This window comes from Monodon monoceros, unplaced genomic scaffold, assembly GCF_005190385.1.
Source record: "Monodon monoceros isolate NGI ecotype Baffin Bay Population unplaced genomic scaffold, NGI_Narwhal_1 Super_Scaffold_9, whole genome shotgun sequence".
Taxonomy (NCBI): Eukaryota; Metazoa; Chordata; class Mammalia; order Artiodactyla; family Monodontidae; genus Monodon; species Monodon monoceros.
This window is the reverse complement of record NW_021703786.1, coordinates 52,877,119-52,893,743: the sequence shown is the minus strand read 5'-3', so window position 1 is coordinate 52,893,743 and position 16,625 is coordinate 52,877,119. Positions and strand designations below refer to the sequence as shown.

The following is a 16,625-nucleotide window of genomic DNA, read 5'->3' as shown; positions in this document are numbered from 1 at the left end:
CGGCCAGGGTTTAGCCAGCTGGGCTTTTCTGAGCTCATTAGAAACATCTTACATTCCCAGACAACACATTTGTCCCCCGTGAAGGGCCCACTGAGGATACAAACAGAAGGGACCGCTCTCCCCTCTCCCAGGTCCTAGTCCCGGCCAGGCTTCTACCCCTTCTTAATGGTTATTGACTTTTCCACTCAGACTCATGGACCTGGAGGAAGGAATTCTGAACCAACTGGGGTTTTAAGACCCTCATCGTTACCAACACCTCCCTCAATCTCGCCAACGCAAGGAACTCTTTGCCTTTAGAAAACTTAAGGGTAATTGATCCCAAAACAGATGTCCCTAGAACATTTTCCCTGAGGAGCCAAGGAAAGAACGTAGCATCTTCTCCTAAACCTGGCAGTCACGCTTGACCCCTCTTCTCTTCCTTCTCCCACACCAACCAATCAACAAGACTACAATGCACCCCAGTGTTCATAGCAGCACTATTTGCAATAGCCAAGACCTGGACAGATGAATGGATAAAGAAGATGTGGTATATATACACAGTGGAATATTACTCAGCCATAAAAAAGAATGAAATAATGCCATTTGCAGCAACATGGATGGACCCAGAGATTATCATACTAAGTGAAGAAAGTCAGAGAAAGACAAATATCCTATGCTATCACTTATATGTGGAATATAAAAAAATGATACAAATGAACTTATTTACAGAACAGAAACTGGGACTTCCCTGGTGGCACAGTGGTTAAGAATCTGCCTGCCAATGCAGGGGACATGGGTTCGAGCCCTGGTCCGGGAAGATCCCACATGCCACGGAGCAACTAAGCCTTGCACCACAACTACTGAGCCTGTGCTGTAGAGCCCATGTGCCACAACTACTGAAGCCCCGTGCACCTAGAGCCCGTGCTCCACAAGAGAAGCCACCTCAATGAGAAGCCGGCGCACCGCAACGAAGAGTAGCCCCCGCTCGCCACAACTAGAGAAAGCCCGTGTGCAGCAATGAAGACCCGACACAGCCAAAAAATAATTAATTAATTAATTAATTAACTAATTTTGAAAAAAGAACAGAAATAGACTCACAGACATAGAAAACAAACTTATGGTTACCAAAGGAGAAATGGAGGGAGAAGGATAAATTAGGAGTTTGGGATTAGCAGATACAAACTACTATATATAAAATAGATAAACAACAAGGTCCTACTATATAGCACAAGGAACTATATTCAATATCTTGTAATGAACTATAATGGAAAAGAATCTGAAAAAATATATATTTTATATACATATATAAAACTGAATCACTTTGCTGTACACCAGAAAGTAACACAACATTGTAAATCAACTATATTTTAATTTTAAAAAAGCTGAAATAAAATAAAAAAGACAACAGAGCCTACCTCAGTTGCTCCCATCTGATACATCTCTCCATCTCCACTGCTTCTACCCAAGTTCACGCCTCCATCCATCCTACTGAGATTACAACAGCTCCCTCACTATTCTCCCCACAGCTATCCTTGCTACACCTGAAAGCATTCTCCATACGCAGAGATTTTTCAAAAACCTGTTCCCAACACTCCCTAATTAAATTGCTTCATTGCCCTTGGGTTAAAGTTCACATTCCCTAGCGTGACTCACAAGGGCCTTCGTGACCTGCCCCTGCTTGCTTCTCCTGCTGCTTCTCTCAATAATGTCCCCACACTGTCCCCCAGTCTTATTCCCCAGATGTGTCATTCTCTCCAACCTCTAGACCTTGACATGTGTCTTACAGCCTTCCTCTTCCTCCTCTCGTCTCCCTGACACTCATCTCCCACCCAGATGTCAGTCCTCCCTGACTCATTCCCAAGGCTGTCCTAGAAGTCCCTCTTCTGTGCTCCCTAGGGCCGTGTCCTGGCCCCTGTCACTGAGTTTCTCAAATGGCATTGCCCTTGTCTGCCACTTGACCATCCCTCCCACCACACTATGAGTTCCTTGGGGCTGGGGGTATGTGCTGCTCACTGCTGGACCCCAGGACCTAGCGCACAGAAAGTGCTCAACAAATGTCTGTTTGATAGATAGGTGAGCGGAAGAAAAGACGCAGAAGAGTTGCTTCTCTCAGGCCAGCTGAGCGGTTCCTATCAGGCCCCAAGTCTATCTTACTACCGTAGCTCACCCCTGCTCCCAGTGGAAGCCTGTCTAGCAGCCACAGGGATACACGAAGAAGGTGTGAGCCAAGCATTCTGGACACACACCATGTGCGAAGGAAACCCAAGGGGCTGTCTCTCCCTGGGGCCTTCTGAAGAGGCCACGGAAAAAGCCATGGGGCCTGGCCCCCATCTGTGTGCCGAAAGAGAACAGATGGCTAACCAGCTCCCTCAGAGCTCCCTGGGGACAGGCAACGTGTGGACACAGTTGATGGATGGCCTGATGGGCAGGGTGGCCGCCAGGAGCTGTACCCATGGGGCTGGAGTTGTCAGGGTGCCCCACCCAGCAGCCTGGAGGAGGCGGGAAGACTCTTTTCTTGGCATGGAACTGGGATTAGAACTGCTGCCAAAAAAAGGAGCAGGAGGAAGAGGAGGAGATAGAGGATGAGAGCCGCAGAAGAGGCTGCAGCACTCCCACACCCGCTCCGGGGTCTGTCCCAGGAAGCTGGAATGCTGGGCTCATTCCACTCCCCTCTGCTGTGGCCTGAGTCCCCACCACCTACCCAGGTAGGAAAAGATACAGGGCTTCTCTTAACCTGTCAGAGAGCTCTAGGAGACTCACGAGGATGGCGCTTTCTACTACGTCCCCTGCCCGATCCCTCAGGTGGACAAAGACGTCCTCTGGCCACCAGATGGGTTTGCCCCACAGGGACGAGAACAAGCCAGCATTTCAGGGATACCTGCTGTAATGTGGAATCCACCAGGGCCTCCAAAGCTAAGCCATCCACTTCCCCAGGGATGAGGTAGCAGCAGCTAGCTGGGAAGGGAGAGTGGCTGGGAAATAGGAGATACCAGGATGATCCCTGTGCTGTAAAGACAAAACTAAACAGCATCCGAGATGCCAGGCCCAGGGCCCCACAGAGGCCTGTGCTGTGGTTCAACAGGGAGCTGGCAACAACCCCCCAGGGGAGATTCATTCTTTAAGAAGAAGAGAGTTCCATCTGTTAAAAGCAATGTTAGCCTGGTAGAAAGCAGACAGACATGGCAACATGGTATGATTTTTGGTTCTGAAATAAAGACTACTCCCTCTAAGTTGCACTTCCCTGAGTTCAGTCTAGCCTGATGGCTAACACGTAGTAGGTGCCTGATGTGTGCTTCCGGAATAAATGAGTCCAGGTCTTCCCCTGGATTCCACAACAGGCTCCCTTCCACTCACTACCCTTTCCTGACTAGCAAAGCTGCCTGACCCCACCAGCCCCAGGGTAAAGGAAGGCCGGGAACCCAGCTCCAGTGCTTCCCGCCAGAGCCTAACCCTGCCGCTCCCAGGCCCCCCTGGCCCGAGATGCTGCCAGGCTGAACAGCCATCTGAGCTTCCACTTCCCCTCCCCAGGAGAAAGCCAGGACCAGGACTCTGCTTGCTTCCTTAGCATTTCCTCCCACTTCTGACTTTGACACATCTGGCTGGTCACTTAGTGCTGAAAGGTCCTGGCCAGGCTATGCAGTGGTCAGGCTGCAGGGACCAGATCCGAACGATCCTAAAACCCACAGCCAGGACAAAGGGATGGCTAGAGGCCAACTTGTCCCTCCTAGACTGTCTCTAGGCAGAACACTCCAAACTGATATGTAGCCACCCTATCAAAAGTCCCCTGGGGTTAGAGATCTCCATCCCCTTAGAGACCTGCTCATACATCTAATCTCAGTCTCTTCTGCTCCTATGTCACCCCCTTCCACTGCTGTTTTGTGTGGGCAGGATAAGAGTTGGGATCTCAGGGACAGTCAGGTCATACTATCTCTGTAGGCCTGATCCCTCTTGCCTTTCCAGGGCCGTGCTTTTTCTTCTTCCAAGAGATAATAAAGACTGTTGGAGCCCGAGTGATCTTTATAAATCAGATCCAGTCACTCCCCTGCTGAACACCCTACAATGGTCCCGTTTCACTGGGATAAAATCTGAACTCCTACCATTATTTACAAGGTCTTCGATGATCTGGCCACTGATTATCTCTGCAACCTTACCTGGTATTCAGCTCCTCAGTCACTCAGGGGTAAAAGGAGGCCTGAGGTCATCTCCCCAGGAGCTACCAATGTGAGCCCTGATTTAAAATAATTTATCTTTTTTTCACCTCCAATATCTAAATAATGGAAATCCTATATTTTAGTCCAGATACCAGTCTGGACCAGTAGTAGCCCAGAGTGGCTCTCACATCTGGAAGTGGCACATGTTAGCCCCCATGCCCCAATTCAGGGCTCAGGACTTATTAGCCCACCAGGGTATCATAAAGCTTGTATCGCTGTGTATCACACCTTCTGAGGTCACTCCTCCCCACAGGCCAGGTAAGTCGTCCCAGAGCCCAAGGAGTGGCACGGCTTCACAGGTCACACCCTCACTAGGCTCTGATGGTAGCTCCTGGGTACCCCAATCATCCACCCAGGTACAGTCGCAGGAGATGCCAACATCCCCAATCCCTGCTTGCTCCCAGCTGCCCAGGCCAACACTCACATGGGCTGGCTCCCTGCGGGGTCCCTCGCCGCTCCGCAGCCAGCTCCGACTCAGCTCGCTGAGCTCCGGGATGGGCTGCACCTTGAGCTGCACGCCGTCCCCAGACTGCCGGATCATCTCCACAATCTCATCCCTGGACTTGCTCTCCACGTTGTGCCCATTAATCTCCACCAGACGATCACCCGGCACCAGCCCCAGGGCCAGGTCCTTGGTGCCCGCACCGGGCTCAGCAAAGTGAACCACCCGCCGATAGACCTGGCCCTCAGGGCCCCGATCCAGCATGGTTGTGCGTCGCAGGGAGAAGCCAAAGTCCCCCGTGGGCCGTCGCTGCAGTTCCAGTTCCCGGAGGGCAGGGGGTAGCGGGGGCACCACGGGGGGCAAGCGCAGGTCAGCCGGGAACCTTTTAGTCACCAGCTCAGGGGCTCGGGACCGAGGTCCTGGTCGAGGGATGCCTGGGCCGGGGTGCTGCATCAGCTGTCCCTCTAGGGTCCTCACCTCCACCTGTGGAGACGGGGCGGCAGAGTGCTCTGAGGGGGTGGAGGTTTCTGAGGCGCTCTCATCCCGGCTGCGCTGGGAGAAGGAGAAGCGCTTGACAATCATCTGTGAGTTCTGCTTGGCCAGGGAGCCGAACTTGGCTGCCCGCTGCAGCACCGAGCCCCGTAAGCTGCCTTCCTCACCCTTGAGGTCATCGCTGGAGCTGGCTGTGCTCAGGTGGCCCGAGTCCAGGATGACACTGCCCCTGTTGCTGTCGGAGTCGATGTCAGTCAGGTGCAGGTCGGAGCTGCTGGCCACCTTGATGGGGATGGGGTTGGAGATTTCCAAGCGTGTCTTCGAGTCACGCTTGGAGGAGCGGTTCAGGTTGAAGAAGCCACGCCTCAGGCTCATCTCTTCCAGGCTCCGCAGCTCCGCCGCTGACATCCGCTCCTTCTTCTCCTTTTTCTCCTTCTTCTCCTTCCGCGTGCCATCCTTGTCCTTGTCTTTCTTCATTAGGTTAAACATGGTGGGGTGCTATTTTTAGGGGTGGCACCCCAGAGGACTACGGGTGCTCAGCACAGGGCCTTCGTGCCCCACCTTGCCGCTGCAAACAGAAACAGAGAGAAAGGTTATTTGAGCAGAGCTTCTTTCTGTGTCTCCAATCCAGACACGGCCAACTAATGAGCACAGCTTTCCCTCACTGAGTGCCAGTTATGTGCCAGGTGCTCTGTTTTACACGGTACTGTCTCAATTAAGGTAATCTTCACAACACTGCTACGGGTAGGTCTGTCATTACCCCCATTTTACAAATATGGAAACGAGGTTTAGATCAGTTTATAAAAGCCCAGACTCCAAAGTCTGTCATTTCCTGTAATCCCTGAAAGACCCAGGCTTAGGTGTGCATGGTGGTGGCATCTGGGAGATCTAACCTCCTGGTTAGAGGATGCCATCAAGCCAACTTGGGGTCTGACTTAAGATTCAAATGCAAGGGACTTCCCTGGTGGTCCAGTGGTTAAGAATCCACCTTCCAGGGCTTCCCTGGTGGTGCAGTGGTTAAGAATCCACCTGCCAATGCAGGGGACACGGGTTTGAGCCCTGGTCTGGGAAGATCCCACATGCAACTAAGCCCGTGCACCACAACGACTGAGCCTGCGCTCTAGAGCCCGCGTGCCTAGAGCCCGTGCTCCACAAGAGAAGCCACCGCGCGAGCCGCAACAAAGGAGCCTGCCTGCCACAACTAAGACCAGACGCAACCAAATAAGTAAATAAAAATATTTAAGAAAAAAAAAAGAAAAGCCACTGCAATGAGAAGCCCACACACCACAACGAAGAGTAGCCCCCGCTCACCACAACTAGAGAAGAAAAGCCCGCACACAGCAACGAAGACCCAACGCAGCTAAAATTAAATAAATAATTTTTTTTTAAATTAAAAAAAAAGAATCCACCTTCCAATGCAGGGGACGCGGGTTCGGTCGGTGAACTAAGATCACGCGTGCTGCGGGGCAACTAAGCCCATGCGCCGCAACTACTGAGCCCACATGACACAACTAGAGAGAAGCCTGCGTGCCACAACTAAGATCCAACACAACCAAAAATAAAATAGATAAATGAATATTTTTAAAAAAAGATTCAAACACAAAGGAAAAAGGAAATGGACTCTGTGCACCATCACCTCCCCATAGCCAATGTCCATTAAGGCAATAGGCATCACATGCTACTGGGATCTTTCCTAAACCTGCTATCCCTAGAGCAGCAGCCTTAGCCACTGCCTGACAGAAGATCTCAAAGAACCAACACTTATTTAATGACTGCCACTCACCAGGCATAATGCCAGGCACTTTACACACACTATCTCATTTGAACCTCACAACATCCCTGCAAGGTAGGTATCATTATCTCTACTTTACAAATGAGAAAACAGGGCTCAGAAAATTAAGTATATGTTAGTTGTCACACAGCTAGTAGGCGGCGACTGCAGGATTCAATGGCAAATGTTGTTTTCTTTCTAGGGCCTGGGCGCCCAAAGTGAAGCAGGGAGGGAGGTAAGGGGAAGTTCCAGACTGAATAGAGGACAGACAGCTGCAAGGTGGGGGTGGGCGTGGGGTCTGCTGGATAAACAGGATCCTGAAAAGCTCACATCCTTTTCCCCAGACCAACACCTAAATATAGCCTCAGGAAGAAAGTCGTGGCAGCCTGAGAGAAAACCCCAGCTCCAGGGCTTATGCGCCTAGGGCGCCAACCTACTCCCACCCCTAGGCACACCCATCTGGGGACAGGATGGAGAAAAACCTGGTGGGGTGGAGTTGAGAGAGCCTTCCTTGTTCTAACCAGCAGGGAACAAGAAGGAGGCTGTACCACCTAATTAGAAATTAAATGTACTTTTTTCTTTCTCCATGAAGGCCTCCCGCTCTGAGTTCTAGACACAAGACCTACAAGCTTACCCCTTGCAGCAGCGAGCTCTTGCCAAGCCCTGGAGAGGCCTTTCCTCTCTGTGTACCCCACTGCCACAACCAAGCAGGGCATTCCAGGCCCCCCGATTCTACTGAGAAGGACCCCCAGCCCAGGTACAACGCCTAGGAAGGCATCAAGGCCAGAAGTGCCCAAGGGCCCTGGGGTACTGGCTAACTGCTTTCCCCCTGCCCAGCACCCTGACCCATGTGGCCCCTGAGAGATCAGAGTATCCTTTCTAGAGCAGCGCTGTCCACAAGAAATATAATTCAAGTCATATATGGAATTGTAAATTTTCTAGCAGCCATATTAAAAAAGGTAAAAAGAAATGGTTAAAATTAACTTTAACAATATACTTTATTAATGTAGATATCCAAAATATTGTCATCTCAACATGTAACCTATGTAAAAAATATTGAGATATTTTACATTCTCTTTTCCGTATTAAGTCTTCGAAATCCAGTGCACATTTAACACCTGGAGCACATCTCAATTCAGACAAACCACATTTCAAGTATTCAACAGCCCTGTGCTTGCGGCTATTGGATCGGGCAGTACAGTTCTAGAGAACTCTTGAGTTATAGAGCATATCCAAAGAGGTAGGAAATCTGGCCCAGTCATTGGTTCCCTGTGGACCTAGCAGGCACCCCTCTCCCCCTCTGACCTCCGTTCCTACCTGGTAAAACAAAGTTCCCTCTGAACTTTTTAGTTCTTAATGTTCCAAGCACAGTACCTGGGAGTGGGAAGACAGAAAATCTAGGGCCCAAGAAGTGCAAAGCCAGGGACAGCCTCGGCTAGCTGAGCCTGGACTGATTCAGGGTGAAGGGGAGCCTGGCAACAGGCATCCTCTCTTCAGGGCTCTACTTTAATATAGGGGGTCTCTCCCTCTCCTCCTGAACGCTGATGGGGGTATGGACAGACCTACCATATGCTAGGATGCAGGATCTTTGGTTGGTCACTGCTCACCTTACCTCTCGCCCATCACTACCTGCACTCTCTTAAAAGGCTAGTTTAGAAGATGGCTCCAGGGGGACATGTGGGGGAAATGAAGAAAGAAACCCACCTTGGGGACTTGGAGGGAACAAACCAGTATCTCAGCCTCAGCCCAACCACAGAGAACCAAACCGCCTACAATGCTATCCCACCAAGACACCTTTTACGGTCTCCAATTCTCACTCTGCAGTCCTTACCCAGTGCTGGCTCTTTGCTGGGGACTACATATCTGAGCAGTATCAATGGTACAAAGCCCCCAGAATTCTAGAATCTTTGGGCTGTCTTGGCAAAAGCTTGTCCCTCACTAGCATTGCATCAGGCAGAAACGACAGACAGTCACAGCAGCAGCACAGGGGGATAGCGCTGGCAGGAAATGTTAGAAGATCTGGTATCTAGGCCTGGATCTGCCAACAAAGCGCTAGGGGACCTTGAGCCTGTCACTTTGCTCAAGGTTGGACTAGATGATCTAGGTCTCTTCTAGCTATAAAATTCCAAATATTTAAGTCTCTTGTGGACATAAGTTATTTATTAACTTTCTACCAAAGTCACCCCTCTCATCCCAACCCTGGGGCTTTTGGAGACTAGGTCCATTTCAGCCCTTCCCTCATCAGCCCTGTCCTGCCACTGTTATCTACACAGCTCACAAGGTACCCCTTCCCCACTGTTGTCCCTACAATTGCCAGGCCTGGCTGTGGCCTGGGTTCTCTCCTGTGCCACATGTCTAGAGCTACCTGCAACCTGCCCCTCCAGGGTCAGACCTGCAGTATAGCTGCAGCTGCTCCTATGCATCTCAGAGCCCAATTCACCAGAGACCTGGGCTCTGTCAACTTCCTGTGGACCTTGGACTTTCCCGCATCTCCTGTCCTTAGGTCCAAAGTCTCCAGCAGCAATCACTACCTCCCCACTCCCATTCCAAGCTGCAGTTTCTACCTGCCTCCCCTTCATCTCTTACCCCCCCACCGAAGGTAACCTTACAGTTTTTCTGACCTCCTTCTCTGCCTTTCACCCCTCACCCTACTCCAGGAGGCCTTTCCTAATTTTAAGTGGAGGGAAGGTCTGTGTGTAAATTAGGGTACGTACCTAAATCATCTTGACCCTACTATCCCCCAAATCAAAGCAAAGTACCACTGAATCAGTCAACTCAGCTGCTTTATTACTTTAAGACAGAAAGCATTTTGAGGGCAAGGACCTTTCAATTCAAGTATGCACCTATCAATTCATCAACAGGAGAAACAATTTACATATTCATATCATGGGATACTACTCAGCAATAAAAAGGAAACTACTACTGATACACACAATAGGGATGGATCTCAAAAACATCTGTTAAGTGACTGTAAAAGAAGACTTCGACATACTGGTATGGTACTTTTTATATGAATTTCTAGTATAGGCAAAAGTAACCCATGGTGAAAAAAAATCAGAACAGTGGTTACCTCTGGGAAGTGGGGGTGGAGTGGGAGTGGGGATTACCTGAGAAAGGGCATGAGGGAACTTTCCGGGGTAATGTTCATGTTACATATCTTGATAAGGGTTTGGGTTGACACATGTATACATTTTGTCAATTGTCATCAAACAGTGCACATAAGATTAGTGCATTTCATTGTATGAAATATTCACTCAAAAGAAGAAAAGAACAGTAAACAAATATCGAACTCTAGTTAATGATATGTACGCTAATGTATTGGGGGTAACGTATACTGGTGTCTGCAGTTTACTCTGAGATGCATCAAAAATATAAGATGCCTTGAGGGTTGGATCAAGGGATAAAGATGTGATAAACAAGGATAGTAAAGTGTTCACTGTAGAGTCTAGGAGATGGGGTGTTCACTGTAAAACTCTAACTTTTCTAAATGTTTGCAGATCCTTGTGATAAAATGTTGGGATAAGTATGTATTGATCAAGCACCTACTAAATGTAGGGGATATAAAGATAAATAAAACCCATGAAAGAGTTTAGGCTTCAGATGTCAGGTAACAAAGCTGAAAACAAATTCGGGTTAACAGCGATGCAATCTTGGGCAAGTCACTTAAAGCCTCTGTGCCTCTATTTTCCCATTTTTTTAATGGAAATAATAGTACCTACCACATAAGGCATGGGAATTAAATGAAATATGTATATATGCCCTTCATACAATGCCTAGACCAAACTAAGTCCTCAAGAATGGTACCTAGTGGTAGCAAGGCACATTCATGCCATTTAATGGGATGGTAGAGAGGATAATAAAGTACACAAATGACTATCAGCACACATATGACAAAAATAAGTCTAGACATACAATCTTAATGCTCTACAGAACCTTTGTATATGGAAAGTAAAGCCCAAAGAAGTGAAGGCAATCCAGTGAGCACATGGCCAAGCTGGATCACACTGGCTCGAGTCCAGAGGCCCCATATAACTACTGCCAAGATAAGGACAGGCAATTCATAGATGCAGAAATACAAATGGCCAACAAACATGAACAGGTATTCAGCCTGAGTAATAGTCACAGCTGTGTGAAATAAAACAGAGGTATACTGCGTTCATTTAGCAGTTTAGTAAAAACTACCAAGCTAACATCAATCAATTAAAGGATGAGAAGCAGGGTGTCCCAAATGTGTTGCTGGGAATATAAGTTGATAAAAGGAGGGCAAGTGTGTGGTATCTACGAAAATATTTAAAGGTACATATTCTTTGACAGGGCCATTCCATTTATAGGACGTCTATAGATATATTCACACAATAAACATGGCTAATCTTTGCTATTTCATAATAGCAAAATTCTGTCTCTATAAATGTCCATCACTAGGGGAGTGGCTAAATTATAGAACTTAGCAGTTATTTAAAAGAATGAGGTAGGGGCTTCCCTGGTGGCGCAGTGGTTGAGAGTCCGCCTGCCGATGCAGGGGACACGGGTTCGTGCCCCGGTCCGGGAAGATCCCACATGCCGCGGAGCGGCTGGGCCCGTGAGCCATGGCCGCTGAGACTGCGCGTCCGGAGCCTGTGCTCCGCAACGGGAGAGGCCACAGCAGTGAGAGGCCCACGTACCACACACACACACACACAAATCTATTTATATAACATATAAGTATTAAACTATAAATACATAATATATAAAATATTCATAACAAGCTTTTAAAAAATAGTCTGGAAAGATCTGTTACACAAATATAACAGTGATTTTTCTCTGTGGAATAATGGCAAAGAGGGGTAACACTTCAGCTTTCTACCTCATAGACTTGCTACAGAAAAAACCTTTTTTTAGCATGTTACTTTTGTGATTTTAAAGATCAAAGAAGAAAAAAGGAAGGTGCGACAAAGTAATAAGCAATCCATTTGGCATTAAAGCTGTAAACCGGTTTGCAACGACAAGTTCAAAGCTGGCCATCTCATGCTTTGAAAATGTTTCAGTGACTTGGGGGACTTGGTTAAAATAGATCTCACTAGTGTCTTGTGGCTTTAAGTGGGGACAGATTTAAATGGGTCACCCTGCAGCTGGCAAAGTAGAAACCCCAGGAAATGGAAACTATAACATTAGAATCCCAAGAAAAGGGCGCCCAGACTTGGCTGCTGTGGGTGTATACTTAAAAAGGCCAGTCCTCCCACCCTCGACCACACTCATAAATAAATACAAAGGAAATACTTTCCCAAGAGAGCCGGCCTCTCTCCCTTGGCCTCTGACCTCCCTGAGCGGCCGTTTCCTACCGCCCCGAGGCCTTGATGGGGCGCTCGCCCGCCCGCCCGCCCGCCCGGACCGAGGAATTGCACGCGTGGCCCAGGGGGGCTCGCCCGGCCCAGGCAGCGCTGGGTGACGCCTGTCGCCGCCGCCGTGAAGCTTCTTGCCGTTGGTCCTGCTGAGCCCCGCCGCGGCCCATGACTCACTGCCAGGTCACATGGAGCTTCTCTGGCTCCAGGTGTGCTCGCTCACTCCGTCTGCACGCTTCTCACATGACATCAGCCGGCCCGGCCGCCCGGCAGCCGGCTCCCTGCCCTGCCCGCCGCAGCGCCGGGAACCCTCGGCCCTCGGCACCTCCAGGCAGCCGGGCCGGCGCAGACGCAGCCCCGCGGCGCCTCCGCTGCGATACCGTCTCCCCTGGAACGCAACAATCCCGCAGGCCCCGGGAGAAACGAGAGCGGGAGACGTGCCAGAAGCCCGGCCAGGTCCCCGGCGGCTCTTCCAGATGCACCTCCTTGGCCCCCCGCGGGGCCTGCCGCAGCCCACTGGGCGCTAAGCTCAGCTAACACCCCAACACCCCACCTCCTGTGTGACCTTGAGCAAGTCCCGTCCTCTCTCTAGACCTCAGCTTTTTCAACTCTAAAATCTCCATGGGCCTGAGACTTCAGACTTGGGTTTCGCTGAAGAGGTATTCTGCTCAACCACAAACTTGAGGTTCTAATCCCGCTCTCCCTCTGATTTGCTGTGTGACCTACAGCCCATCATCCAACATCTCTGAATACTAGAGAATAACAAAAATAATTCCTTGTAAGTGACTATAAAGTACCTGGCTGCGAGAAAGGGCCCTGGGCCCTGTAAAATCCTCAGTCCACAATTTAAACTGCTGCCTGACTGTAAACTATTTGAAACGTCAAGGGAATGTGGATAATTTACAAGCCACACAATTCCTACCTCAAGAGAAAGGGCAGGAAAGTGAGGGGCGGAGGGTGCGGGGGTTTCCAAGTCTGCTCCCCACCCTTCCCAATCCAGTTCCCACTACTGCACCACCCCACCCTCTAATTCAGGCTGCCTCAGAAAATGGTGATGGGGGGTGAGGTGCAGTGAGCAGATCTTAAAGAACCCCGGGGCCTGACCCAAAGCAGAACTTAAAAGCTCCATCAAGCCCCCAACCCAAGTCCTGGGGAAACCTGTTAATCATAGCACAGGGTGGGCTGGGCCCTCCCAACCCCTCAAACCTTTAAACTATATCAGGCCAGAGCCCCTCAGCTTTACCCACCACACCCAGGAGAGGCCTAGGACTGGGGCTCAGGGCCACCAACAGGACCCTGCTCACGTGGATGCTCTGGCTCCAGTCTGTGGTATCCACTCCAGGTGAAGGAGGTCTGGCTGGGGACAGACCTCTGGTTGAGAAGGAGTAAGAACAGCCCTGCTGCCCTGGAGATCTGTGACACAGCAAGTCTGAATCAAGCCTTCCTGAGTTCCAACAACTCCCTGCTCCACCTAAGAGGGTGGATTCTTCCTTTCACACAAGCCCCACTTTTGCCCCTCCCAGTCAACCTTCAGGTACCTGCCACTGGGGGACCCTGGAGTTTTCAGGCCCAGCTTCTGAAGACACATGCACCCCTCAATGAACAGCCTCAAGCTAGGCCAGTGAAGTGGTCTCCAGCCAACAGGCTGGCTGCCCAGACTGCCAGGCAGTGAGGTTGAGGGACCAGGCAGGAGTCAGGAAGGGCACAATCCACCTGAAGGTTTCTGAGGAGAGCCTGGATCGTGAGAGGAAGCCCTGGGACACACACCCTGGCACCTGAGTCAGGCCAGGAGACAGGAGTAAACAAACTAGATATTCAGAGCTGCCAGGTGCCAGGTCATCGACTGTTCAAAGCTCAAAGCTCCCACAGGAAGTGACCATCAGCATTCTACCCATTCCTCACCCACCCTCCACTCCCACCTGTGATGCTTCTCATTCCCCTAACCCCCCAACACAATAGCTTCCCCCATCATCTTCCTGGAATTGAGGCCCCAACTCCAATGTTCCCAACCCCAAATGTACAAGCACACCTCCACCCAAAGCTATATATAACCAGTCATGTCCAGCAACCAGGAGGATGCTTCCTGGAAAGTCCTCATCACAAAAGGACAGAGGGCAGGCCACTGACAAAGACCCAGTGAGGTCTGTCCGGAAACCAGAGACCTCAAGAGAGCAATTTTCAATATCTCCAACTAGAAAGTAGCCCCTGAGCTAATAGGGTGGGGAACATAAGGCAAGGCCAACTCCATTGCCATGACAACAGGATACCAACCAGCCCAAGAAAAGGGCTCCAGACCTGGTAAGCACATGGAAAGGCAGCTTGAACCTCTAGGTTCAATGTCTTGCTAAGGTGTTCTTGCTCTTAATCACCTGGACAACCTTCCATCCCTTCCAGCATGGCCGCAGTGCAGACACACTCGGCACCATTCGCTCTCCATGGAGGATTTACTAGGCCTCCTCAGCCACAGACATGCTAGGCACTCCAACAGACAAAACGAACCTACATAAATCATTGGCAAGGTGAAGAGGGGAGGGAATCCAATTCCATAATTTGCGGGGACCATCTGAGGGCAGGAAGGCCCTAGGCAGGAAAGCTCTTCCCAGGAAGCACCATCCCAGGCCTCCCTACACAAACACAAACCATGAGGACACTGCCAAACACATGCCCCATTGGCCAAGGGACCAGGCAAAAGGAGTACCGCTTAAAAAACGAACTGGCAGCCTCCCCCATCCTCACGCTCCCTGCCAGCTCATTCTGGCCGGCAGCCTTTCCAACTAATCAGCAGGACACACATGCCTTGCAACAGGGTGACACCGCCATCCCCCACTGCACCCCTACCCCCAAACAAAGCTCCAATGTGCGGTGTGTCCCTGCAGGCCTTATCTCAGCCAGGAACAGGACCCACTCCTCACCAGGCTTGGTACCAGCGGCACCCCCAACAAGGGGGTGGGGGGCAGCGAACCTTACCATCTCCCCCTTCCCATTGGCGAAGCAACTGGCATGACAGGTTCGCAGGGCGGGGCATCAGGGCAGTCTCTCCCAGAGGCCTGGGGCAGATAGTCCAACCTTCCCACACGCACCCCACCCCTTGGCAGGGAGAGGTGAGGTGAGCAGCCATTCGCAGGGGACAGCTGGCACGCCCTAATCCCCAAAGCCTACCGTTCACCCACCCGCCCCCCGTCTTCTGCCCCAAGGGGAGGGGGCCCAGGGAAGCAGGGTCTCCATTGTTTTGCCAGCTGTCTGGCAGCTGCTCCTTTGAGAGGAGTCCGGTGTCGGCCTGGCAATGAAAGGGTGAAGGCCGCTGGGAGGGATAAAGGACTCGGTGGAGGTGCTCGCCTTCCCCGCTGCCTTCCTCAGAGCCTCGGTCCGTCAGTCTGTCTGGGGGGCCTGGGCCTGGCCTCGAGAAGCCCCCTACCCCCCGGGCTGCAGCCTCCACCCCGCAGCTCGGGGCCACCTGGGCTCCCCCGAGCCCCGAACGCCCCCCCGAAACTGAAGGCCACCCTGTCCGGCCTCCCCCCGCCCCTCGAGGTGGCAAAAGGGGCCGGAGCTCGCCCTCCCGCCCGCCTCCCGGTCGGCCCCGCGTCCCGGCGCCGAGCTGCGCGGCACGGCCAGGGACCGGAGCCGGGAGTCCGGGCCGCCGCTTCCAGGGGACAGGGGAGGAGGAGGAGCCGGCGGGACCCGCCGCCCGCCCGCCCGCCTTCCCGGCCCGAGCCCGCCCCGCCGCCCCCCTCACCCCCACCCCGGGCCCGGCCCGCTACCGAGCGGCCATCCCCGCCGCCCCGCACTCACCGGCCGCCGGAGCCCGCCCGGCAGGCAGCAGGAGCGAAGACGCGGCATCCAGCGGCCCCGGCCCGGTCCGGGCAGGAGCGCAGCACGGCGCAGCGCAGCGCCGCCCCCCGCGGCCGCACGAGCCGAGCCGAAAGGGAGCTCCCTGCTGGCGGCTCCGGGGATAAACGGCCGGCCTTCCTGGCAGCGCCTGGGCGCGCCTCCAGAGCGGGCCAGGCGGGCACCGGGAGCTGCCCTGGAGGCCTCGGTCCGGGTCCGAGAGGCCCTGCCTGGAGATCCTGTCTGCACTGGGCACTGGGGGCTGCTGAGCGTGCCCAGGGCAGGCCCCGGGGTCATGCTGAATGTATGGAACAGGCTCTGTCCGCGGCAGGCACTGGTGGACTCGCTGGCTGTGTCCAAGAGGGTGCTGCCCAGGACAGTCCTGTCCAGAGAGAACAACTGAGCCTCGCGGGCCACATCGTCCCAGCGTGGCTCTGCAGAGACAGACATAGGGTGCTGCTGGAGGATGCCAGATGGCCTAGTCCAAAGCAGGCACTGCCAGCCATGCCCAAGGTGGCACTGGAAGAATGTACTCCCCGAGGTGGACGCAGCCTCCTGGTGGCTTGGCCTGAGAGAGCCCTGCCTCA

General features: G+C 52.2%; 1 protein-coding gene across 8 annotated transcripts in view; it reads right to left on the bottom strand.

Annotated features, from left to right (window-relative positions):
- MYO18A (myosin XVIIIA) overlaps positions 1-16,100 on the bottom strand; it is a 95,168-nt gene extending 79,068 nt beyond the window's left edge. For 6 of the 8 annotated variants that reach the window (XM_029210616.1, XM_029210619.1, XM_029210618.1 and 3 more), the window contains exons 1-2: positions 16,003-16,100; positions 4,615-5,692 (exon numbers count right to left, since the gene is read on the bottom strand). In XM_029210616.1, coding sequence (XP_029066449.1) covers positions 4,615-5,613 — 999 coding nt within the window. In that variant the 5' untranslated portion in view covers positions 5,614-5,692; positions 16,003-16,100. Of the gene's footprint in view, positions 1-4,614; positions 5,693-16,002 lie in introns of those variants that run through there. The other 2 variants (XM_029210620.1, XM_029210617.1) reach the window with 2 other exon arrangements.
- Positions 16,101-16,625: the final 525 nt, after the last annotated feature.